The following is a 25,715-nucleotide window of genomic DNA, read 5'->3' as shown; positions in this document are numbered from 1 at the left end:
ATGACAGGAGGTGTCACCTAGGGGAGGTTATGTGGCAGCCACACGTGGCGACCACGTTGGACAGCTCAGCTCTAAGCGGTGTGAGCCCAAGACGGCTAAAGGGAGAGAAGGAGCCGTGTCCCCACGGGAGACCTAGAGAAAGGCTTGCGGCTCTGCCTGAGGTGGGGGGCAGACAGATGGCAGATTCTCCCCTTCGGCCCCTTCACCCAGCACGAAGTCCTGCCCCCGGAGCGCAGGACCCATGGCTGGAGCTCCGCGCTGGAGCCAAATTGGCCATGTTTGGGGCTTGGGGCTGGCCGGGGGGGGGGGGGGGGGGGGGGGGCGGGCGGGTGGGGAGGGACGGTCTGTGTTTTCTGCAAAGTGCAGCGGCGCCGAGGGCGGGCTCTGAGTCAGGCCCGGCTTCTGTCCCAGCTGCTTCTCCATTCTCCACAGTCAGCTGACTTTGGGCAAAATGATTGCCCTTCTGGGGGCCTCACTGGCCTCACCTGCACCGTGGGGACGTGCACCTGTGCCTGTTGAGTGGTCAGGAGGGGACTAGGTACTGTTTAGCACTGAGCCTGGGGACTGGTCTGCCTGCGGTGACCGTGGACCGTTGTAGCATTGATGGCGATGTCGTTGTCACCCGCGCTGTCCCTCCAGTGTGGCAGGTAGTCCAAGGTGATTATATAAATGGAGGGCAGGAGTGCTGCCTGCTTGAGGGCCCGTTGAGATCAGCCAGCCCTGCTCCCGGGGAGGAGCCCGGCCAAGGCACCGGGGAGCTGGTGCTAGGACAGGGCTAGCGCCCCAGGGGACTGTCTGTACCACGTGCTCCCACCGCCCTGCTTGTGGACCCGCCGACCCAGCCCACAGAGGGTGAGGTTTTCCCAGAGCAGAGGCGGGTCTGTCCTCAGCCCACGTCTCCAAATGAGGGGGACCTGGCCTAAAGGGTGGCTCCAGTCTTGTCTCCTTGCGCTCCCTTGATGCCCCAGTGGGGGTGGGCCTGGCAGTGGGCCCTGGGACAGGGGGACATGGGCTATCCAGAGACCACGTTGGTGGGAATAGCTGAGCCACAGGCCACCACCCAGCCCTAAACCTGGCTCTAGACCCCGCTGCTCTGCCCTTCCCCCAAGTTCCTGCCCCGTGCTGTTGTGTCCTCAAATTCCCTGTCTGGCTCAGGGTCACTCCAGGTAGCAAAGCCAGGATTCCCACATGCTTCTAGTTCACGCTGGAGGCTGGGCCTCCTGGGCTGCCTGCCTCCAGGGGCCTCCTGGGGTGCTGTGGGGCCGCAGGCGGGCTTCAGCTCCATGTGAGGGTGGAGGCTGCGGGAGAGATCTGGGGGCTCTGGAGGTGGCCTGAGCCGGGGCGTGGGTCCTGATGCCAGAACCTGGCTCCCTCTTAGCGTCCTTGTGGCCGTTCTCAGGTTCTGTGTTCTCATCTTTAAAATGGGGATGATTTTGTCACACATCTGATGGTGCAGTTGTGAGGCTGTTTTGGGAGGTCAGAAAAGCGCTTTGTCAGCTGCCGCTTACATACCACTTATGGTCACCCCCGGCGGCCTTCTGCGCAGCGCTGACTTGGTCAGCTCATCACCCGGCACAACCCCTGGGCTGCTCCCCAGGGCGTGAGGGGTGCTATGCTTTGTTCATTGACCCAGTTCAGAAGGGCCTGGCACCCAGGTAGGGCTCTGTGCATGGGAGGGGAGGCCTGCATTAAACTAGGGGCTCTCCAGGCCCCCCCTCCCCAGGCCTGATGGCAGGCTCCCCTGCCAGGGGATAAGGCAAAGACAGGATGCGAAAAAGAGTCCACGCCATGGGGTTCAAACCCCAATTTTCCAGACTTGCTGTGTGACCTTAGGCAGGTCACTTCACATCTCTGAGCCTCAGTTTCTTCCTGGAACACCTACTACCTTGCAAGGATGTGGTGAGGCTCCAGGGAGATATAGTCTAGATGAAAAGGCCCAGCACAAATGAAGTGCCTGCTAAATGCTGAGCATCCTGGGTGGTCTCCTGCAGATCCGCCCCCCGCCGGCACCCAGGCCTGGGGTGGGGTGTGTGCTGGGGCTGCCCAGCCACTTTGGCCTGCCCGCAGCCGCACTGTTCCCCCACGGAAGCTTGGAGTGTGTCAGGCACAGAGGAGAAGCTGGGAAGGAATGTAGTGATGCGGGGGGGGGACACCATCCCCAGACCACCTCCGCACCATTCAGGGAACGAGCCACAGGGCCCAGGCTTGGTTCTGCCTCAGCCACTCTGCAGACCGATCGCTGGCCGTGACCCAGTGGCCTTCAGCCTGTGTGCTGACATAAACAGGGTACATGACAGCGTCCACCCCTAAAGAGCTGGAGAAGTAAATGACCCACAGAATGCCCAGTGCGGTGGGTGCCAGGAGGCTCCTGGCCTGCTTCCTCAGGGCTCCGTGCCCGGTCAGCAGGGGAGGAGACGGCCCGTTTTACTCCTAAGGGAGGGAAGGAAGGAAGAACAAAACAAGAGCTACAGAACAATTCCACAGCTGAGACACCATCTGTGTTTTCCTTTTTTCTTTCTCTTCGTTTTTAAAACAATATAGTGCAGACTGCACTTCTCACAGTAGAATATAATGGTCAATTTTAGTATAAAAAAAAAACATTCTCAGAGATTTGTAAATGCACTTAGTGCTTGAACAGGCCTTGGAGAGATACAGTACCGCTTCCGGAGTGCCAGAGGGGCCAGGGCTCGGGGAATCCGGGCCTTGGGGACGTAACGGGGAAGGGGGGGGAATCCCTGCCTGCCTCCCCCCCTGGACCCTTGATGGTGCGCGGCAGGCCTTGGAGGGCAGCTTGCAAGAAGGGAGTTGGATTGGCTCTCCCAACTAAAACCAGTAGGTCGCCTCCTCGCTGGCTCCTAGGGAAACCCCCGAAGAAGGGAGGGTAGGGTCCTTCTGACTGGTGTCGAAGATGGCAGGCCCACTGCTAGCCCCTGTGGTGCCTTTGTGCGAATAGGGAAAATGGCACCCCTTCCTCAAGATTCGGAAAATTGCCATAATAAATATACAAGTCTAGGATGCAAACGGTGTCTCCTTGGACGAGGTGCCCTTGTGCAGTGCACAGCCTATACAACTGTGTCCAGCAGCCCTGTAAGATGTGGCGAGAAGGGGGAAGGTGGTAGTACAGGGTTTGGAGAGAGTGGGGATGGGGTACAATTCTGTGTTGGGAAGGAATGGGAGGAGGGGAAGGAGAACCTAGAGGAGGAGGGAGGAGCAGGGGGCACTGGTAGTCCTTGGAGCCTCTATTAGAGTGGTCTTCACCTGGATTGGCCAGCAGGGGACACTGTAGGCCCTGTGACTTCCTATGCCCCTTCTTGGCTCCTTTTCCAAGAGACTGGGGAGCTATGGGGGAGCGGGGAGGAGATGTCTGAACCCCGGGGGGCTGCTCTGACCCCACCCTGACTCTAGACTGTCACATTTTCTCCTGTATCCCACCCTGGCCTGAGCTCCTCTCCTGGGAAAGCCAGAAAGAACCATTCCTGTTTTAAGGTGGTTTCTCTCTCCCTGCCTCTGCCAGCTTGGAAGGAGGACAGGCTGGCTGTCCGTGGCTGCCCTGGGCCCCGCCCCCATATCCTAGGGCAGCCGATGGCAGGGAGGGGCCTGGGGGAGCCAGGTCGCCCTGCTACTCCCCATCAGGTGGCCGCACGGCAGCAGCCAGCCTGGCTTCCCTGTGGGCCTCCACGGGCACCCGGGCATGGGGCGAGGCCGGGTGCCCCAGGGCACCGCCCACCCTGCTCCGCGGCCTGCCTCCCCGCTCGGCGCCCTGTCCGTCTGTCCGTGCGGCCGCCGGGCAGGCCTTATCTGTAGACGGGCAGGCGGATGTGGGCGTGCTGGTGGTCGAGCAGCCGGGGCACGGCCACTGTCTCATAGCCCTTGCCCAGCATCTGCTCCTTGATGCAGGGGGGCCGGATGTCATTGATGAGATACTCCAGCGACTGCAGGCTGCTGCTCAGCACCGCCGTGTTGCACATGCTCTTGCTGGGCAGGCCCGAGAGGGCCTCCACGGGGGGCCCCGCCAGCTCCCGGGCCGCCCCCGGCCCCAGCTCGGTGACTGCCGCCGCCGCCGCCGCTGGGTTATAGCAGTCGCTGGTGGGGGTCACCAGCACGCTGTTCCAGGGGGCGGCGAAATACTGGCCCACAGTGAAGCTGGTGGGCAGCCCCATGCCGCAGTTGAGGGGCGACCCGCCGGCCCGCTCATACACCCGCCCCCCACAGGCCTCAGGGGACTTGCTGGCCACCGTGCCGCCACTGTAGGCCCGCAGTGGCTGGGGTGGCGGTGGGGGCGGCTTCTGCGGCCACAGCAGGTAATCCAGGCCCCCGTCCGCGTACCCTGCAGGCTTGGTGGCCCCAGCCAATGTCAAGGCTGCCGTGCTCCCCTGGCCCAGCTCGGCGCCCTTCCGGCAGTCGGGCAGGCCGGCAGCAGCCGCGTAGGCCATGCCGGGGAAGCCAGGCACGGGACCGTGCTTGGCCGGGCTGGGGCGGGGACCAGCTACGGCCTGGCAGGCGGCGGGCGCAGCGCCCGGGGCCTGGCACTGCTGGTTGAGCTGGTAGAGGATGCTGTGGATGGAGGGCAGGTTGGAAGGCGGCAGGGGCAGGCCACGGCCGGGCAGGGGAATGACGGAGGCGGCGGTGGCGGCGGCTGCGGGCAGGCCGGGTGGCGGGGCGGGCGCCTCGGGGGGCTTGGGGTAGGCCAGGGGCCCCAGAGTGCTGGGCGCCGGGTAGGGCGCGATGCCCACCTGCACGGCGGCCGGCGACAGCTTGGTCCGCTTGCCCTCAGCGCTCTTGAGCACGCTTTTGGCGGGCCCGGCGGGTGCGGCGGCGCCCGAGGAGGAGACGGCGGCCTTGACGATGGCCAGCAGGCCCTGGTAGCCGGCGGCGTGCTGCGGGTACGGGCTGTAGCGCTGGCCGCTCGTGTCATAGCCGTTGACGGTGCGGCCGAGGTGCTTGTGCTGCGGCACCCGGATGTTGGTGGGGAAGATCTTGATGGACAGCGGGCTGTTGGCCACCTTCTCGGCGTAGGCGTCCAGCTCGGCCGGGCTCGGGTAACGGGACGAATGCATGGAGCTGGCCGCCGTCTCGCCTACGGGGACAAGTCGGAGAGGAAAGCACAGGTGAGAGCCGCCCCTGTGAGCCGGGAAGGCCACAGCCCCGCCGCCGCCAGCCGGGGTGGGGGGGGCTCACTCTGCCCCGGTTCCCCATCCATCCCCCCCTCCCCGCTCCTCCACTTTGTTCCTTCTACGCTCCGAAGCTCCGGATCTGGTGTCAAGTAGGGGAAGGAAACCACACATTTCGTAAGCTGAACTTTCACGGATGGAGCGTGCTCCTGTAACACCCGTGTGCCCGAGCAATGGGACGCTGCCAGTCCCCCAGAGCCCCCTGTGTCCCCGCCCGAGTGCACAGCTGTCCTGATGTCTGATGGCAGTGTCTGTACAGGGAGAATGGAATCCTGCCACGCGACCCCGCCCGCATCGGCCTCTGCCACTTAGGGTGGCTTATGGGATTCGCCCGGGGGTGGGGGGGGGCGTGGTTCGTGCTTTCTCACTGCTCCGTGGTCCTCTTGTGGGACGCAACATCACAATGTACTCATCCTTGCTACTGTTGGTGGCGTTGGGGCCGATACACTTAGCACCACGCACCTTCATGCCCACGTTATCCAGTGATTTCTGTTGGGACTATGCCTAGCAGGGGGATTCGGGGCAGGTGAAGATGCAACCCTAGGAGAAAATACCCGCAGTTTTTGCCAAAGAGAATGTGCCAGGCTCGCCCCCGCCCCCGTCCCGGCAGAGCACAGGAGTTCTGGGGCCTCCACACGCTCAGTGATGCTTGGTGTCACCTGCCTTAACACCACCGCTGGGAGGGGCCGTTCCTCCTATTTCTTCATCATCCTCTCTGTGCCTCCCTTTCCTCACCTGTAAAATGGGGCGATGAGGACCTGCCGAACTCTGTGGGACGGTTAAGCGTGCTGCTCCACGGACGGAGCCCAAGGCCTAGAGCGGGGGACGTGATGCAGGCGGGAGCTGCTCTATTGGCTTCCACCGGCTGCTCACACGCCCGTGCTCAGTCCGTAGCTGGTGATGAGGGACTTCATACACCCTGGCTGCCCAGCTCCTCCCCGAGTCTGCCTGTCACCCCTGCCTTTTCTGCACACGGTCAGCATGGGGCTGAAGGGTACACTCTGTGCGACAGGTTGACTGTTCTACTCTTGGTGGCACAACCGGCCCCTCCCGTGGGGGAGGTGGGTTGCTGTGGGAGGACCCCCCGTCTCCCATCCCAAGCCCCTCCCTGGGCCTGAGACATTCCTCGGTGCTGCCCAGGACCGTCCCTGGGTGGGGAAGGGAGCAGGGGCCTCCATGCAATAGCTGGGAAGACCCTGGGCTTTAGAACTGGCTGGCTAGGTAGAATCCTGTCTGCTTGTGGGGCTTTCTGGCTGTGGGCAAATGGCTTGCCTGGCTGAGCCTCAGTTTCCCCACCTGTGGAATGGGGATCATGATTGTACCAGTCCTGCAGGGTGGCTTAGAGGAATGACTGTGCCAAGGGGCTGAGCAGAGGGTGTGAGGCATGCAGTTGGTGCTGGGAGGGGGTGACCTCTCTGGGCCCGGGAGGGGGCGAGGGGACCCCTCAAGGTCTCCACGGCACACTGCCTTCCTCCTGCCCCATGGGCACCCCTTGGGCCCACCAGTGACTCTAGGGGGGTACTTGAGAATGAGGCTTCTTCACTCTGGCCTCGGTTTCCTCATCTGTAAAATGGGGGTGATGTTGCCGGGGACACTGCCTCCCAGGGTGGCTGTGAGTTGTAACGAGTTGTGTGTGGTGGGGTGGCATTAGCAGAAGCAGGTGCTCACTACACGGGAGTGGTAATACCCTCCCCATCTGCCTGGAATAAGGGCCTTCCTGGGGAGGAGGGGGCAGGGGCTCGGGCTGCCCTTCCTCCTGACCAGGACAGGTGGGCCAGGCATGGTGGCTGGGGTGGAGTGCTGATGCCACCACTTTTCTCAGGCCTCCTCCCCATCCGTTGGAAGGCCTTACCCCACATCCCATCCTTCCCGAGGCTCACCCCCAATCCCCTTGTTGGGCTCACAGCCAATCTGAGCAAGATATGTGCTGTGATAGGGAGGCACAGGCATTCTGGGATGCAGGGGGGCCTCACTCAGGCGGGCTTTGGAAAGCGAGACTGCTTTTTAGAAGAAAGAGCATCCCAGTTAAGGCAATGTTCTTGAAAGGGGTGAGGAGGGAGCAGAGAAACAGATTTCAGGCAGAAGAAACAGCACAGGCAGAGTTCCAGAGGTGAGGAAGCCTGTCCCGAGTGGGAAATGTAAGTAATTCAGAATGAGAGCAGAAGCCCAGGGCAGACAATCGTGCGAGAGAGGCGGCCTGGGAGGGCATCGGGCTGGTGCAGAGGGGCCTCCTCACACTGTAGGGCAGTGGTTCTCCATCCCGCTGCCGCCCCCTCCCCAACTCCCCCACCAGCCCCCCCGCCCAGGGCACATTGACCAGTCTGGTGATGTATTTGGTCCTCACACTTGGGTTGGGGGAGCCTCCACCCCAGCTACTGGTGTCCAGTGGGTAGTGGCCAGGGATGCCACAGGACATCCTACAGCGCACAGGACTGCCTCCTCCACAAGAGTGTTGGAGAAGCCCTGCCCCAGGTTTTACGCAGGGGAGGGGTAGGGGCAGGTATGCGTGTTAGAAAGGTCATCCCCCTCTGCCCTGAGGTGCAGGAATGTGGTCTGACCTGGGCAGGGCAGCAGGGAAGGAAGAGGTAGGCAGCCCTCAGCATCCCAAGGAGACTGGGCAGGTGCCCCTCCATCCCTTTGTCCTGATCCTGGCTGGGCAGGTGGAGCTGACCCCTGTCAGGCCACAGGCCTCCATCCTGACCCTGCCTGGGGCAGCCCCCTCCTAAGTGGCCTAAAATAAACTCAGTGTGGAGAATGGAAATGTCACTTTGGCCAACGGGGGAATCTTTCTCCGAGATTGGATTTAAACTACATTATACAAGCAATTTCATGGGCACTTAGCGCCGCTCGGAGAGTCCCGCAAAAAAGGGACCAGCTCTTCATTTACCAGCCATAAATCAGCAGTTGCTATAATGAGCACAAAAATGTCACTTTTATGCAATTTTACAGATGAACAAAACTGGTGAAATTAACTGTGGTAACCTACTATAGTCAGCAAAAGAGGCTGCCGGGGAAAAAAATTATATCTGTGTGTATTTTTGTTCCTCTTAAACCCTCTTCCCAAGCAGGTTTCTGCCATTGTGGTGTGAAAACTCATTTGTCCTCACCATTATACTTTCATTTGGAGTTTATCTTGAGTATCCAATGAGCCACCAACTGTGAAAATGATTAAATCTACAAAATCTATCTAATGGATGGAATAAATTAGGTGTTTAAAACCTTTAAGAAGAAGAAGAAGGAGGGGGCGGATAAAAAAGAGTCCTGCCTGTCACTGGTTCCCATTCACTGCGAGGAGGAGCCTGTCTGGGCCCCGGGTGGTCAGCGGGGCTCCACGAGGCTGGGTTGGGGTCTCCATTTGTGGGAGCGGATGGGGGCTGCCCTTCGGCTGCGCTGACTACGGGCTAGGCTCCGCGCCCACAGCTTTTCTTGACGTCTCTTGTTTGGAGCACCTGACCCCTCTGAGAGCTGGGAGGGGTGCCCATTTTACAGGGGAGGAAGGAGACGGGTTGTGGCATTTGGCAGGCAGCCTCCAGCATCTGCCATGCTCCCTGTGCAGTCCTCCTCACCTCCTGATTCTCACCCCTGGGTACAGGCTCCTCCCAGGCCAGGCGACCTGCGGGACCTCTGAGGTCCAGGGGAGGAGACACAGTGTGACTGTCACGGACGCACTGGGCTTCCCCCTCACCCACTCGAATCACTTGCTCTGGGAGCAGCCCACCGAGCAGCCCGCGGCGAGATGAACAGGGGTCTCCTGCCCACAGCTGCGTGAGGTGGCCTTCTGGAGGCAGGTCCTCCAGCCCCAGTCAGGCCTTCGGATGAGTGCAGCCCCAGCCGACACCCTGACTGCAGCCTCAGGGGAGACACAGAGCAGAGCTACCCAGCGAAGCTGCCCGTGAATTCCTGACTCACAGAAACCATAAGAGAGAATACATGTCTAACGATGTCTTAAGCCACTAAGTTCTGAAGCAACCAGTTAACACAGCAGTAGATAACCAGCACAGGCTCCCAGCTGGCAGACGGGGAAGGGAGCTCCCAGCCTCAGAGGCCACACAACTGGGCGAGGCGCAGAGCTGAGCTGCGGACCCGGTCTGCCTTCCTTCCAAGTCCCCTCCACCGCACCTGCATCCCAAGGAGGGGCCTTTAAGTCAGCCTGGAGGCCCAGAGAGGTGGGAGGTGAGTCCCCAGAGGTCACAGGCCAGGCAGCTGTCACTCCTGCCCTCGGCCGGCTCCTGGAGCCTGCCGGCTGGCAGCCCACAACAGACCTCACCTGGGCCTGTGCTCAGGGTTCTTTAGTGTTGCGACTGCGAGTGCCTCGGGCGGGGGGCGTGGACCTGCCCCTGCATGTGACCAGAGTCCCTTGTCCCAAACCTGGCCTGGCTGTAGTGTCTCTGTGGCCCTGGGAGTCTACAGCTCCTACTCTACCCCTTGTTCCTGAGGGGCTTTCTCCTGGGCCAGCCTAGGTACCTCAGACCCAGCCTTTCCCCCCAAGGGATGGCAGCCGTGGCTTGGCGGGGGGGGTGTCTCTGGCCACTCGGGCCAGGCTGGGCCCCTTACCCGGAGCTTGGTGAAGGCTCTAGACTCTCCCCTGGAGGAGGGGGGCAGCCACAAGTTCAGCCCAGCTGCACAGCCCCGTGTGGTCAGGGTAATGACACAGAGAGGGCCTCACAGAAGGAGCCAGCTGAGCCAGCCGTCCCCAGTGGTGAGGATGGGCGGCAGGGCTCACAGGGTTAACGTGTGGCGGGCGAGGTGGGGAGCCTGCTGGGGGACCCCAGGGCCTCTCTCTTCGATGCTACTCCCTCCCTGCCTTCCCTGATACCTCCAGCTGGACTAGGGGAGCCCCTCCCCTGGAGGTCCCATCAGTGCCTGGGCACGGCCACCTCGGGCACCACAGCAGATCCTGGTGGCCCTGGGCCTGTCCTCCTGCCCCAGCAGACTCGGGCTCCCTGAGCTGGCCTGTTCACTGCCATGTCCCCAGGTGTCTACAGGACCCAGAGTAGGTTTCCGGGAATGTCTTACTGGATGACGAGGCTGTGTCCGGACGGACGCCTCCGGCCTGGGGGCCCCTGTTCGTGGCCAGTCATGACACGTGGGAGAATGAGTCCCAGGGGGAGCTAAGCCAAGGAGACAGCCCCGTGGAGAGCTGCCTCTCTGAAGCCTCCCTCCAGCTTCCAGGCCCTTGTCTATGTGTGTACAGGGCCTTGGAGGAGCAGCGGCGGTGAGAGCAGAGTCCGTGCCCTCACGGAGTGACAGTCTTAGCAGGGGCGACAATCCTATAACCACGTCAGGCAGCCACAGGCCCCGGCAACAAGGACAAAGCAGGCGTGCTAGTTTTTAAAACCTGTCCACGAATTCTTTGGCACTCCTCCCACAAGTAGTGGAGGCCGATCTTCCTTCGCTCTAACGGGAGGTAACTCAGCTACTCCGTTCTGTTGAGGGGGGCGTGGCAGGCGTGGTGCCGGGCGGCCATCCTGGCTGGGCAGTTACAGGCAGCGTGGCTTTGCACAGAGACCGAGGTGGCTCTGTGTCGGTCTGTCGGGGTGTCCATCCCTGGCACCCAGCCACTGTGCTCTGCTAAGCCCAGGCCACATGGAGAGACCCCGTGTGGGCGTTTGAGTGGACCGCTGGCATCCACCACCTGATGTGTGAGGTAGCAAGCCTTCAGAAGTTTCCAGCCCCCAGCCCGGGTCTTCCCAGGCCAGCAGAGGCCTTCCCGACCCTGCTCCCGGCAGCGTCATGGAGCTGACACACCCTCCCCACTGTGCCCTTGTCTGTGCTCCGAGCATGGATAGATGGCTGTCGTAGGCTTCTGAATCTGGGGGTAGTTTGTTATGCAAGCACAGTAAGCAAAACAGCAGGGCACAGGGGGCAGGGAGTGACCCGGGGGAGGGGTGCCTAGTGTGGACTTGGTGATCAGTGAAGGAGGCATCTCTGATCACGTGGCCTTTGAGGGAAGGCTGCGAAGCGAGGGAGAGTGCCACGTGGCTCTCTGACGGAAGAGTGGTCTCCGCTAGGGGACAGCAAGTGCCAAGGCCAAGGGGACTGGGGAAGCAGAGTCTACAGGCGAGGGTCGTAGAAGGTGGACGGGGTCGGGCACTATGAGGACCTAGGCTCTTGCTCTGCATTGGAGGGCGGGGACCAGAGCAGCGACATGACCTTCCTTGAGTTTTGATGGGACCCCTCAGGCTCCTGGGTGGGAAATAGGGCAGGTAAAGGAGGCTCACGAAGAAGTCCTGGGAGCACCCTCATTGTTCCCACGAGACAGAGTACCCAGCAGGTCCTCAGCAGAAATGTGCTTTGCTGGGCCTTAAAACTCGGGTTCTAGAAGGCTCTGACGAAGTGGGCAAAGGTGTGCAGTACAGGCCTGTGTAAAGGAGGTTGCAGAGGGGCTGTACCCATGAGCCCTCAGTCTCTCTCCTTCCCTCTCGAAGGGGGGGGGGCGTCAAGCCAAGACTTGAAGAGAAAAGCCCCGGATGCCAGCATGGCCCTGCCTGGTGAGGGGGGCTATTTTATTTCTTCTCTGTGCTTTTCTGCAGTCGCCAGGGGCTGGCCATGACCGTGTGTTGCGTTAGGGTGGGGGACAGGCCCGCAGCTCTCCTTCCTCCCAGGGCCCTGCCCTTGACGCCTGCGTCATGCAGCCTGCTTCAGAGCTGCCGCCTCTTCCCTTGGCCTTGAGCAGCCCGAGGCCCTCCCTGGCTCCCTGCCTGGGCCCCCGCCACCGTCAGGCTGCCTCTACTCCTGAGCAGAGCACGAAGGGCGGTTGGCAGCCTTTTGAGAAGGCAGCACAGCGCGGGGGAGGGGGGAAGCAAACGTGGGCTGAGTCACAGACGTCTGGGTTCAAATCTTGGCTCTGCCGCTCATGGTGTGGCTTCAGGCAGGCTGCTACCCCTCTCTGGGCCTCAGTTTTCCCTTGGGCAAAATGGGGACACTGCTGCTGGTCTTGGGAGAGATTTTATGAGGGCCGTCAAGGGGCCTATCCTCAGGGTGCCATGGTGGCTGGTGGTGATGAATTCACTAAAGCCCTCGGGTGCGTCTCTGTAACACCCTCCATTGAGCCCCTGTTTGTGTGAAGTCTGAAACACTCAGGTTGGCATTCGAGGCCTCGGCCATGTGACCCTGACCTCTCTCTGCAGCCCTCCTTCCCCACAGGCCCCGTGGACACACCCACAGTGTCCCTGGGACCCCTCTCACATGCCGACAAACACCCTCGGTGGAGCGTTGCCCTGGGCCACATCTTCCCAGCCCTGCCCTCTGACGCCCCTGGGTTTCAGAAGAGGAGCGGAGACATTCAGGGAACAGGGTGTCAAGTGTGGATTGCTAATGCGACTCCCTGAATGTTGTTGCTGAGTACTGGAGGACAGGGGGGCTGGGAATGGCCCGGGCAGGGACTGGGGTGGGTGGGGAGGCTGTGCCCGGCCCAGAGGCATGCACCCCCAAAACCGTGCTCAGAACACGGCTCAGGGCAAACCGTACACCTGCCGGGTGGAAGGTGCCCCGAGGAACCACCAGTTCAAGAGCCCTGGTGGCACAGAAAAGATCTGTGAGCCAGATTCTGAGCCCCCGTCATCTGTCCCCCAGGCCCCCACTCTCAGTCGCTGCGCACCACGGACGCCCTGGCTTGGGACGGGTCTCTCACCCTGACATGCTTCCCCTCGGTAACCAAATTCCCACTGGTCCTTTAGAGCCCAGCTGGAATGATGTCCCCTTGTGCTCACAACCCGTGGACACCCTCCTCCTCTGGTCTGTGTCCATCGGTCCCCCACACCTTGGTGGGAAATCCCCCGTCTCTGCCCACTGCACCCCCAGCTCCTGGTGGAGAGTGGTGAGTCTGGGGTCGGGGTGGAACTGTCCATATAGAGCCTGGCGTACAGAAGGTGTCTTGAGTTATGCACTGCGAGAATGGAGTAAGAAGCCGCTGGCTCTGATGCTCCAGGTCTCCGCGGGGACAGGCTCTGCACCCCCTCCCCCGTCCCGGGGCCCCCAGGCTGTAACTGTCCCTTGTCTCCTGGGCGAAATGCTGAGGGCAAGCCCAGCTCTTTCTCACCACCCTGACCCCTGAAAAAAGTGTGGAACCACAGCAGGTGCTTGCAAGGCGCTGCGGAGTCCAGCGACGCCCCTGTTCCGAGGCCCCCGGGAGGCTGCGGGGGCAGCAGACAGATGGAACCGGGGCTCCCGTGCGCGGGAACCACAGCACCCACCCTGCGAGCTGGGCTGCCCTGCCCCATGGCCCCCATTAGAGTCCTGTCGGGAGATTTAAAAGGCTGGCTGCAAGTGCGGATGAGTTGTTCCTGCCATTACGTTAATGTTATGGGCCTTTTACAGGTGCCTTAAAGAGACGTGGTTATTAACGAGTATGTTAAGCCAATTAAAAGCAGCCCTTTGAGTGGGATTTATATTGCTACAGGGAGACAGGAGAGCGGGACTTGGTGGCCCCTGGCAGCCCCCCGTCAGGAGGGGAGAAGCCCGGGTGGACGGGTGGGGGCTCTGCAGGAGAGCCCACACAGGTGCAAAGCTCGGACCCTGGCTGGGGTGGGACCGTGGTGGACTGATGCGCAGTGTTACCGCTTTCAGTGGCTGACCCTGGGCACGCCGCTTAACGGGACCCTCAGTTTCTCATCTCTGAGGGGAGAAGGGGTGGACAAATCACAGGTGGCCGAAGTCCATGCGATACTCTGCACTGTAAGGCCCATGGTAGTCGCTCCCCGAGGGGCAGGTAGAGGAGGGCATGGTGGTGGATTCAGGGGTGGGGTTCGGGGGGGTAGGGAGACGCCAGCCCAGAATTCCTGCTCCAGGCTCCGGGGTTTTCCGTGGGCCCCCAGGCACCTCCCATGGCCACATGCCTGCCCTGCAGGTACTGTCCACAGGTTCCTGCCGGTCCACTGGACACACTCCTACAGAAGTTGTTCCCTTGGGGGACCTGGGATTTTTTTTTTTTTTTTTTTTTTTTTTTTTTTGACTGTAAGATGGAGCTGACTGTGGCTTTCCCCTCGGAGGACTGGGAGGACTAAAGGTGTACCAGGCCCAGAGCAGGTGCTCAGCAAATGTCATTTCTTTCTCATGCGGTTGCACATTTTGCCTGTCCTTGCCTCGGGCTCCAGAAGCCACCAAACTCGCGTTACCTTGCTGAAATGGGGGAGGGGTGTCCCGGGCCATCGAGGGCACAAGGGGTCCCTGAGCATAGGGCCTGGCCCAAGCCCACAGGGAGGAGCAGTCCGCATCTGCATTCCCCTTTGCTGCCGACACTCTGCCCTTGGAGGTGGCAGCCTCCTGAATGCTCAATTAACGTGACGCTAATTAGCTGGTGGCACCAGCAGAATCCCTAATGAGGCCGCCCAGGAAGGTGGGGGAGGTGGGGAAGGCGGCTGGGCCGGGGCAGATGCAGCTGTCCTCTGGCCTGCACTGGGAGGGCTGGGGGGGAAGGGACGAGGGTGGCTGCCAACAACCCTGACCTGCCCCCAGCCCGCTGCCTGGGGTGTGAATCCAGGTGCCCCAGTCACCAGCAGGGTGCCTTCAGGGGGGTGACGCAGCTCCCTGGTCTCCACCTGCCCTAAGAGAACAGAGTGGGTCTTCCGTGAGAGAATGCATGTCAGAAATCTTGGTACAACGTGGGTGCTCAGAGAAGGCTGGCCGCCTGCCTTCTAGCTCTTTCTGGACCAGACTAGGCAGTGCAGGGTGGCGGTGATCACTGGGCACTGCAGGAAGGATCCTCTCATTCTCCAACCATGTGCGTGCACATGCATGCAGGCTCACATGTACACACGCTCAGATGTTTAGGGGCACGCGTGTGGACTCACAGGTGCCCAGATATTGAGGGCTGTCCTGTACACAGACGGGGAGGTGCTCAGAGGCTCACGCGTGCATCCACACATGCCTTCCACGCCCTGGAGTGCCCAAGGGGGCCCTGCAGGCTGGGCTGGGTGGATTTTAATCCCTCACGCAGCCTGGCCTTCCTGCCCCTCACATGTGTCTCAGTTTCCCTTACCTGCTCCCTGCCTGGCCTCTGAGAGCCTACTGCTCACGGTCTCCCTCTGCCCAGCTCGCTGACTGCTGCCTGCCTGGTGCCCTCTGGAACTGCTGCCTCATCTTCCCTCCTTGTGGCCACATACATAGCCCCTCTGTCTCCATCCACAACCACGTAGGTTTGACTCATCTACCCTTCCCTCCCCATGTGCCCAGCCCCCTCCCACCCCCTGCCCCTCCGCATTGCTCTCTTGCTCTCTCTCTGCAGTCACATCCCTGGCTGTCTGTTCTGGATACTGGTCCATCATTGGTGCTGCAGACACCCCCTCTCAATCTTTGGCTAGTCTTGACTTTTTTTTATGGTGCATTTTGCTGAGCGGCAGTTTTTAATTTTAATGTGTTCCAACTTGTTTCCTTTATTTGTGCTTCCCGCCCCCCCTTCCATTTGCAAATCCTTCCTGGTGGATATTCCCCGTCATTTGCTTCAAAGAATGATACGGTTTTGCATCGCATGGTACCAGATTTTTAGTCTGTCTGGAAGTCCTCATTGTGTGTGGTGTGAGGTAGGGCTCCAACGTCATTCATTCCATGTGAATAACCAGGGTCCTAGCACTATATGTCCATCTCCAGGGATCTGCAGCTTCTGCTTTGTCCCAAACTGAGCTTACATGCACACTGGTCCATGTCTAGATGTTCTGCTCCATGCCCTGGCTCCCTCTGTCCCCGTGCTGATCCCACCACCTCAGCCTTAAGCCAGAGCAGTACTAGTCTGGTCCTCTACACTTATACTCTTTGTCAGAAGCGCCTTGCCCATTCTTGGCCTTTTGTTCTTATCAACTTCAAAGTCAGCTTTTCAAGTTACACACACACATACACAAATGGTCAGGATGTAAGGATTGGATTGATTTTCACCCTATTGAAATCTCTGTCCATGTGCAGGGCGTATATCTACATTTATTTAGGTCTTTAAAAAATATCACTGAACATGCTTTTCTCCACAAACGTCATTTACCTCTTTCACCAATTTATTTTAGTTTCTTAACATAATAATACTGTAACGTGGATAAAATGGACAATTCCTAGAAAGACACAAGCTACCTGACTGACTTACGAAGAAAGAGAAAATCCAAACAGACCTAGAACCAATAAAGAGCTGGAATTAGTCATCAGAACACTCCCCCTACAAGTCAACACCACAGTGAGATCCCACTTCCCAGCCAGGGGGATGGCTGGGATCAGAAAGCTGGGTGGTTAAGTTTCGGTAAAGATGTGGAGGAAGTGGTGCCTCACCTGCGGCCGGCGGGTGCGCACAACAGCACAGCTGCTCCGGGGACTGTTCTGGCAGCTCCTCAGAGAGTCAGAGAATGGCCACGTGCCCAAGCAACACAACTCTCAGGTTTACCCGCGAGACCATGAAAACCTGTGTCCCCGCAAAGACTTGTACACGAACATTCACAGCAGCATTACTCAGGATCGCCCCCAAAGGTGGAGCAACCCACACCCCTGTCCATGGGTACATGGTAAAGAAAACATGATGTAGCCATGCAAGGGAAGATTACTCAGTGATGACGAGGAATGACGTATGGGCACAAGCTACCTGGGGGCCGAACCCCGAAAACATAGGAAATGAAAACAGCCAAACACAAAGGGCCTCACCTTGTAGGATTGCATTTATCAGAAATGTCCGAGACAGGTAAATGCAGAGACAGTGGGTGAGCAAGCTGAATATAAGGAGTCTGGAAGAAATGGGGACTGACTGTTCATGGGTGCGGGCTTTCTGTTTTGGCGATGATGACACAACCCTGTGAATTCACTCTACAAAGTATTCACCAGTACACTTTGAATGGATGGAGTGTGTGGTACGTGTTACCGTACACGGAAAGCTGTTTCCAAAAAAAAAAAGTAATAGTGTCTTTTTTAAAAATGTAATTTCCAGCTCTTTGTAGTTGGTATACAGTAGGAGCCAGCAAACCACCACGTATAGGCCAAGCCTGGCCTGCTGCCTGCTTTTGTAAATAAAGTTTTATTGGAATACAGCCACGCCGATTCATTTCCGCGCTACCACATGGCCGAGCTGAGTATGTTGCCATAGAGACTGTATGGCCTGCAGGGATGAAAATATCTGAAAAGTTACAGGAAATGTTTGCCAACTCCTGGTGCAGGGGAACACGGCGGCGTTTGTGTGTTGGCCTTATATCTGCAATCTTGCTGAATTCTTTTGGGGTTTCTATGCAGCTAGTTTCACTTCTTTCTAATCCTTATAGCTTGTTGTTTATTTTCTCTGTCTCACTAAGCTGGCCATGACCTCTGTGCAGGGTGGAAAGGCAGTGATTTGGATCTTTGTCTGGCTCTGATTTTAGCAACCCTCGGGTTGGTTTGTGGTGGATTATTTGTGGATGCTCTGTCGCAGAGGAAGTTTGCCTTCCTTCCTAGTGTAAGAGCTGATTTTTATTTGTTAAATCATAGAAAGGGGCCTGACCCTGTCTGGCCCTCTCCCAGCCCTTCATCTCTGAGCTTCTGTCCCCTCCTAGGCATGGTTCCTGTGGCAGGGGTGGCACTGGACCTTCCTTCTGTCCCCAGGCTGCACTCAGCAACAGCTCCATAATTGAATCTGCTACTAGAGGTTTGTTTTTAATTTTATTGGAATTTTAAATTGCTTTGTTTCTTCCGTATTTTATTAGTGTCAGTGGAAGCAGCTGCACCTGCAGGAATGCTCGTGGGGCTGCCGTTCCAGCCTTTTGGGGTCAAGGTTGGTGGGTGAGGGGTGGGAACGGGGGAGAAGAGCCTCTCCCTGCTCCTCTGGGGTTAGCAAGCCCTTCCTCCCATGAAGATGAGGGAGTGGGCTGGAAACCTTTTGTCCCTTTGTGAGTGCAGGGCGGGGGGGCTCCCACTTTCTGGGGGGAGGTGGGGCAGGTGAAGTGTTTGAGTCTGCTACCAGGCCCTGGGGGTTCTCTGTTCTTACCCTCCCATCACAGTGGAGTTAACAGGGCCGGAGCTGGCCAGTCACTCACTTGTCCAAGACCACACACATGCCCCATTTGGGGCACAGCCAGGATTTGACCCCCTGGACCATCTCCGTCTCCAAGCCTTTGCCCTGGGGGCTCATGGGAGGGAAGGCAGGGTGGGCCCGCTACTCTCACCTGCGGAAGGGCAGTCTGAGGCTCAGAGAGGCTGTGCCGCTTACCTGAGGCCTGGCAGAGCAAGGGTGGCAGCTCCCATCAGTCTCCTGGGGTAGCTGCCTCAGCTCTTCCCTTCCTGGATGGCAGATCCCTGAATGCCACCCCCAAACCCTCATGGTGCCTCTCTGGGGCTCTCTGCACAGCCTATACTTAAAGCAGTGCGGACTCCAAGTTTATGATTCTGATTCAACACCACGATGAGAAAGTCAACTATTTATTAGCAGGGAAGGTCCTGAGCAGCTGAGAAAAACATGCTTTTGTCCCAGGTATCGGCAGGTCCTGTTTGGGACCCAGGGACTGTGGCCAGCTGGGAGTGGCCTAAGAAGTTAGGCCTGAGGTAGGGGAGGGGAAATGGATCCCTACCTGCGTGTGCACGCGCGCATACACACACACCCACACACCTTTTTTTCCTCTCCAGGTCACTTTCTCTGGTCACCTGTTCCAGCTGCCCAGGCTCCTGGACACAGGGCCACCCCCACTCCTTGCTCCTCCACCTGCCTGACTTCAGGTCCCAGAGAGGGAAATTGCAGCCATTTCTGGTTTGCTGGCCATGTTCTGGGCCTATGTGGTTGCCATGCCTTGTGTAGCCTTGTGTGGAGGAGGCAGGCTGCTTTGATCCCATTTTCTAAGGAATGGAGGAAGGGCATCTCAGACTGGGCCACGTCTTCCTTCGACCAGGCTTTTGACATTATTGTCACAGGTGGTCAGAGCTGGATGGCTTCTTAGGTCCACCTGACCCGACCCCTTGCTTTACAGAAGTGAGAACACTGGCCCTAAGAAGCTGACCAACTTGTCCAAGGACAGTACATATGGCCAAGTTGAGACCTTTCTCTTGGGGTAAGAAATGCAGCACAGCCTATGGTCTGGTCACAAAGCTCAAGGAGAGCCCTTTCTGTCTCAGTTCTGCCCGAAGGCCACAGGCACAGGAGGGTCTGCCTAAGGCCTGACTGCCCCAGAGTCATGCCCAGGAGGAAAGGGCAGGAGCCTCCTCTGCCAAGTGTCCAGGCCTTGACCGGCAGCCGGGCACCCAATTCAATTTGCTTATCTCCCTTCCTGCCTCCCGCTTTCCTGTGCTCTTCAATTACAAGCAGAGTCACTGTCTTTTCCAATAAGTGCGAAGATGTCAAAGGGTCTGACTGAGCTGGAGAAGCAGGACGTCCTTGGTGGCCCTCCACACTGTCTTGTTCAAGCCTTGGAGCAGGAAGGAAGGACTCGTCCGGGTCATCGGGCCCAGCCCCTGCCTCCAGCTGGTGGCATAGGTTAAAACACGCAGCTCCTCGGAGCCAGTAAGTCCACCCTGGGAGAATTTTGTTTTGCACAAATACACGTACAAAGATTCATTACAGCCCTGTTCTGAATAGCAAGAGACTAGAAACAACCTACATGTCCAACAGATGGAATACAATGCAGCTGTTAAAAAGAATGAGGGCATTCTTTCTGTCAGATGGTGAATAATTGCCGGGATATATTGGTAATGAAAAAAGGCAAGGAATGAAGAAGGTGGGGGGGATGTGAATGTTTACACAAAAGTATTTATTGTTCCTCCTGCATGTGTATTTTTCAGAAGGGTATTTAAGAAACTGCCAACATTGGTTTCCTCTGAGAAAAAGAGTTATTTTTCATTTTAAATTCTCATGCTTTCTGAATGGGTGCCATGGACAATCTATTCAGTGAAGTACTTAATTTAATAAAAGAGAATATGTTCTCCCTGAAGGTCATATAAAGGAATGAAGGGGACTATGCATGAAAAACATATTCCTTGAAACCAAAGCCCCCCCCATGCCAAATTATCTGTCCTTGTTCTGTTTTTGATAAGGCAAATATTTCTCTCTCTCCCATCTCTGAAAGAACACTAGCAACTAGCAGAACCACCTCAGTTTTGATGAATGTTGATATAATACCTTCTCTTTCTACAAATACCCCAGAAGCAACATGGAACAAAAACACAAGTTCCATTTTTTGGCAAAACTAGGAGATAGCTAAACCCCTAAACAACAACAGGTAGACGGGCTGCCCAAAGCAACAGAGATCAAGTGGGGCTGAGGGAGGAAGCAGAAAGAGTGCCGTAGCTGTGCATTTCGGGAAAAACCAGCAGCATACACTTCCCAACTGTACACCCTGTGCCAATCTAAACAAAATCTAAACCCAGTTCTTTGCTGCAGTGAAACCAGGGATACATCAGCTTTTATAGACCTTCCCTGGGCCCACTTGGTTCTGAAAATCAAATAAGGTAGGGCTAAAAAGAAATCCCTTGAATAAGCCATACTTGTAGGAACTGGTTTGTCTCTGAGGCAACTCGAGGGAAATAGCCGGGCTGAGAAAAAACTCATCTCCTCCAGAGGCAAGTAATAAAACTGAACCAGCATGGTATTTAATCGAAAGGAAAATGAGAAAGAAAGGCAAAGCCTAAGTAACGGCTGGCAAAAAAAAATTAAAAAACCCCACTTCCCATCAGAAAAATGTAGCCACAGATGAGATGAAGATTATAGCCAAATGTTTCACTGTGAGGGGAAAAACTTTGTAAACAATTGTTTCTATAAAACAAAAACACAAAACAGATATACAAGAGTAGAAGAAAAAACTTGTAAAAGCAAAAGGGGAAAATGGAATGTCCAAGGAAAAAATGCAAAAAAAAAAGTGAGCAAAGTGAAAAGGGTACATCAGGAAGATAGGCAAAAGACAATCTTTGCTTAACTAGAGTCTCCAAAGAAGGAAACTGAAATTATGCAAGCCTTGGATCTGCCTGTCAAAAGGGCACGGTACTGTGTTCTGGGCAAAAGAGACTCTGAACAGTCAACACCAAGACACATGCTAGTAAAAGCAGTAACAGGAAAGACATGGAAAGATCAAAGTGAAATATAAAGGAGGAAAAATCAGGCTTCAACTTCTCCATGGCAACATTCAACTTTAGAGAATGGAATATGGTCTGCAAAGATCCTCAAAGAAACAAAGTGACCCACGGATAATTTTTCACTCATTCAAGCAGAAAGTTGACAAGATATACCTTTCTGTACTTGGGGGAACTGCTGGAATGCTGTTCACTTGAGGCCTTAAGTCATATACCCACAGACTAACTGGATGATGGGAAACTAAGGTGCAAGTACTGGTGGTGAGCACTGACCCTATTTCTCTAGGAGAGACTGAAATAACTGGGAATGTGGTGATGTAACCAACATTACAAGTCCTGGGAACAGAGTAATGGTATCACTAAGAAGGTTGGGAAGGGGAAAGAGAAGAATGGAAGTAGAAGTACATAGATAGCCTCATATTTAGTAGTTGGGATCAAAAGATATATTTTTTTAAGATTATTTTTTTTAGTAGTCTCTACACCCAACATGGGGCTCGAACTCACAACCCTGAGACCAAGAGTTGTATGCTCTACTGACTGAGCTAGCCAGATGCTCCAAAAGATATTTAAATCTTTTTTTTTTTTAAGATTTATTTATTTGAGAGAGCGAGAATGAGAGAGAGAGTACATGAGAGGGGGGAGGGTCAGAGGGAGAAGCAGGCTCCCTGCTCAGCAAGGAGCCTGATGTGGGACTCGATCTCAGGACTCCGGGATCATGACCTGAGCCAAAGGCAGTCGCTTAACCAACTGAGCCACCCAGGCGCCCAAGATGCTCCAAAAGATATTTAAAACTGATGTCAGGTAGGGACACCTGAGTGGCACAGGCTTGGTTAAGTGTCCGACTCTTGGTTTCAGCTCAGGTTGTGATCTCAGGCTCGTGAGACAGAGCTCCACATCAAGCTCTGCACTGAGCCCTGCGTTGGGCTCGGTGCTCAGTGTGGAGTTTCCTTGAGATTCTTTCTTCCTCTCCCTCTGCTCCTCCTGCTTGTGCTTACTCTCTAAAATAAATAAATCTTAAAAAGGGAACCGATGTCAGGTAATGAAGGCTTAATTTGAAGAGATGAACTCTAAGAAAATGTAGGGAGAAAAAGGAAATACATTGATTTCATCATTTTGTTCATTTTAGGGACAGTAACAGATACTGTTCCAAAGAAATAGAGATCAGGGTTTTAAAGCTACAGCACTAGAACAAAAACAACCTTCTTTATGATTCGTGGGTACACAGAGCAGCACAGATCACATAGAGATAGCCTTCTTTTTTTAAGATTTTATTTATTTGAGAGAGTGAGCAAGAGAAGCAGACTCCCCAGTGAGCAGGGAGCCTGACACAGGGCTCAATCTCAGGACCCTGGGATCGTGACCTGAGCTGAAGGCAGATGCTTAACCAACTGAGCCACCCAGGCGCCCCAAGATAGACTTTTCAAACCAATTAAAGCGCAAAATAGATCAGACACCTGTCATATCAATAAATGTAAATGGGCTAAAACATTCAAAAATTTTTAAAAAGCCATTCAGATTGTCTCACCAAGCTTAATCCAGCTCTACGGTATATGAGTCACATCTAAACCGAGTAATTTAGAAAGGTTGAAATGAAAAGATTGGTAAAGTTTCAAGGAAAATGTGAATCAAAAAAGCAGAGGTTACCATCACATTAAGTATGGCCAAGAAAGACGCAACTCACTACAAAGATTTGCAGTGTTACTATCTCTGTGTTAAATGACATTGCATCACCATGCCTAAGGCCTGGTGTAAGGCCACAGCTGTAGATGCTGCAAGAAGAGACAGACTGGGAACAGGTGAGTAGTACGTGTCTCATTCATTTCTCCATCCATGACAGGTAAGCAAGGATATAGAAGACATAACTAACATCATTAATGGGGGAGACATAATTTGTATACACCATACTCTGTATCCCCAAAATAACCACACTTCTTTCCAAGTCCCATTTGAAAAGTCACAAAACTCACAAAAACTGATTACACCACAAAGAAAAATTTAAGTCCAAAAAAGTAGAAATCACAGACAACATTCTCTGATCATAATGCATTGTAACTCGAGAGAATGAATTACAAAAGCACCTACTACCTGAACGGATAGGTGGAATTCAAACGAGCCTTAGGTCAAAGAAGAAATCAAAACCAAATCATGAGAGATTTAAAAAATGATAAAAATACCTTCTATTGGAACCTATAGGATACAACTAAAGCAGTGCTTGGAGATTTCATGGCCTTAATATTTTTTTCTTTTCTTGTTTATCAGTATGAAGAAATTAAGCCTCTAACTCAAATTTTTTAAGAAACAAGGAAAGTACAAAGAAGATTTAAATACAAATAAAAACAAAAATTAATAAATTAGAAGCCAGAAAAGGGTAATTACTAATAAATCTCAAAGATGGATCTTTGGGAAGGGGAGGTTGGTAACCTCTTAGCTAACTAACTATCCTACTAATCAAGAAAAATGGGGAATGGGGTTGGGGAGGGAAGCACAAAATATACAAGAAATAAGGATGAAATAGTCATTTAAAAACGGTAAATTAATTTGTTCAACCTCATCCAAGTAAATTTGACAGCTGGATAGAATGAATACTTTTCTAGACAGACATAATTTACCAAACTCATTCAAGGAGCAGAATAATTATAACATCAATTATTACAGAAGAATCAAAGCGCTCCCACCCCAAAGAAAGGCACTGGCCCAGACTATTTCATGGAGGATCAACTAATCTTTAAAGAACAGATAATCCATTTCTACTTAAACTATCACAAAGCATAGAGAAAGGAGGGAAGCCTCCATTTTCTTTATGAGGCAAGCATAACACTGATCGTGAAACCCAACAAAAATTGTTCCAAAAAACTGAAAACTAATCTCACAGATGAAATTGGAGCAAAACCCCTAAGTAGACAAGCCAATCCAACACCATATTGAAATAGTCACCATGACCAACTGGGATTCAACCAGGAATGCAAGGATAGTTTGATGTAAAGGGATCTTCTATCTTTATTCCTATTACACGATTAAAGGAAAAAAACATTGTCTTCATAGACACTGAAAAGGCTTTTGGTAAGCTTCAATTTCCATTCTTAATTTTTTAAAATTCTTAATAAAACAGGAATACTTGGACACTTATTTAACCTGATAAAACATCTGCCCCTGAAACCAGCATTTTGCATGATGGGGACATCCTAAAAGCTTCTCATTAAAGTCAGGAATGAAGCAAGAGTGTCCATTATCACCATTATTTCTCATTGTTCCAAGGATCACAGCCAACGCTATTAAGTAAGACAAAGAAATTAAGGTATAAAACTTCCAAAGTAGGAGGTAAGGTTATCATTTGCACATGATAAAACAGAGTAACTGGAAAATCCAAGAAACCAAATTGAAAAACCATTACAAACAATAAAAGAATTCAGTAAGGGCAGGACTTAATAGCCTTTATATAAATAACCTCCATTTCAGGAAGAAAAGACTAGCCAAAAAAAAAAAAAAGGGATAACTACCCAGAATTAAACTTTTAAAATGTGCAAGATCTAGATGAAGCAAATATTAAAACATTCCCAGAGACACAGAAAAGTCTGAACAAACTGATGGTCCTGGAGGGCATCAACATAAAAAATAGTTTCTCCCTGAATTATAAATTTCATGCAATCCCAGAAAAAACAGGATTTTTGTTCTTACCCAGATGAGTTGATTCTATAGTTCAGGCAGAAAAATAGCCAATTTCCACTTCTAGGAATTTAGGGTGGGGGCCTAACAAGGAACAACAAGCACCACCAAATATTAAAAGGGGTTATGTGCATGATACAATGCAAATGAACCTTGAAAACATGATGCTAAGTGAAAGAAGCAAGTTGCAAAAGACCACATGCTATAGGGTTCCCTTCTTAGGAAAGTCCAGAATAGGGTATAGGGTTTCTTCTTGCGGTGATAAGAATGTTCTAAAAATGACTGGGGTGACGGATGCAAAATTCTGTAAATATACTAAAAAAACCTTAATTGTACACTTCACATGGGTGGGTTTTATGGTATATGAATTCTATTTCAATAAAGTTGTTAAAATTTTTAATGTATTATAACTCCGTAACAATTAAAACAGCATTGCCCTAATGACTTGCATATGCTTGAATCCATACCTTACACTTTATACCATGTATTTAAAAAATTAAACCATAAAAAAACTAGAAGAAAGCCTGGGGAACTTTAAAAAAAATAATCTCAGCATGAGGAAGGACATTCTAAGTATGACACAAAATCCAAAGGCCCTAAAAGTAAATACAGATTTCACTTCACAAAGACATGGCAGAATCAAAGACAAATGATAAATTGGGGAAACCATATGCAATTCAGATGACAGAGGTCTAATTCCGCAATATACAAAGAGTTCCTATAATTCAATAAGGACAAAAAGCCACCCAATTGAAAAAACGGACCAAGGAGATGAATAAGTTCAAAGATAAAACAAATGGCTCCAACATGAAAAGACCGTCATCCTCATTCATGTTAAACTTAAAACTACACTGTGATCCTACTTTCACTGATGAGGTGAACCAGCCTAGAAGACTG

At 54.1% G+C, this 25,715-nt stretch overlaps 1 protein-coding gene across 3 annotated transcripts in view; it reads right to left on the bottom strand.

The window, feature by feature from the left end:
• Nucleotides 1–2,490: 2,490 nt before the first annotated feature.
• Nucleotides 2,491–25,715, bottom strand: part of FAM222A (family with sequence similarity 222 member A) — a 55,590-nt gene continuing 32,365 nt past the window's right edge. For 2 of the 3 annotated variants that reach the window (XM_027577667.2, XM_027577666.2), the window contains one exon: nucleotides 2,491–5,077. In XM_027577667.2, coding sequence (XP_027433468.1) covers nucleotides 3,795–5,057 — 1,263 coding nt within the window. In that variant the 5' untranslated portion in view covers nucleotides 5,058–5,077 and the 3' untranslated portion in view covers nucleotides 2,491–3,794. Of the gene's footprint in view, nucleotides 5,078–5,633; nucleotides 5,712–25,715 lie in introns of those variants that run through there. The other variant, XM_027577669.2, reaches the window with a different exon arrangement.

Source organism: Zalophus californianus, chromosome 14 (assembly GCF_009762305.2).
Source record: "Zalophus californianus isolate mZalCal1 chromosome 14, mZalCal1.pri.v2, whole genome shotgun sequence".
Classification (NCBI taxonomy): domain Eukaryota; kingdom Metazoa; phylum Chordata; class Mammalia; order Carnivora; family Otariidae; genus Zalophus; species Zalophus californianus.
The sequence above is the reverse complement of the archived record's forward strand: the minus strand, read 5'-3'. Positions and strand labels throughout refer to the sequence as shown.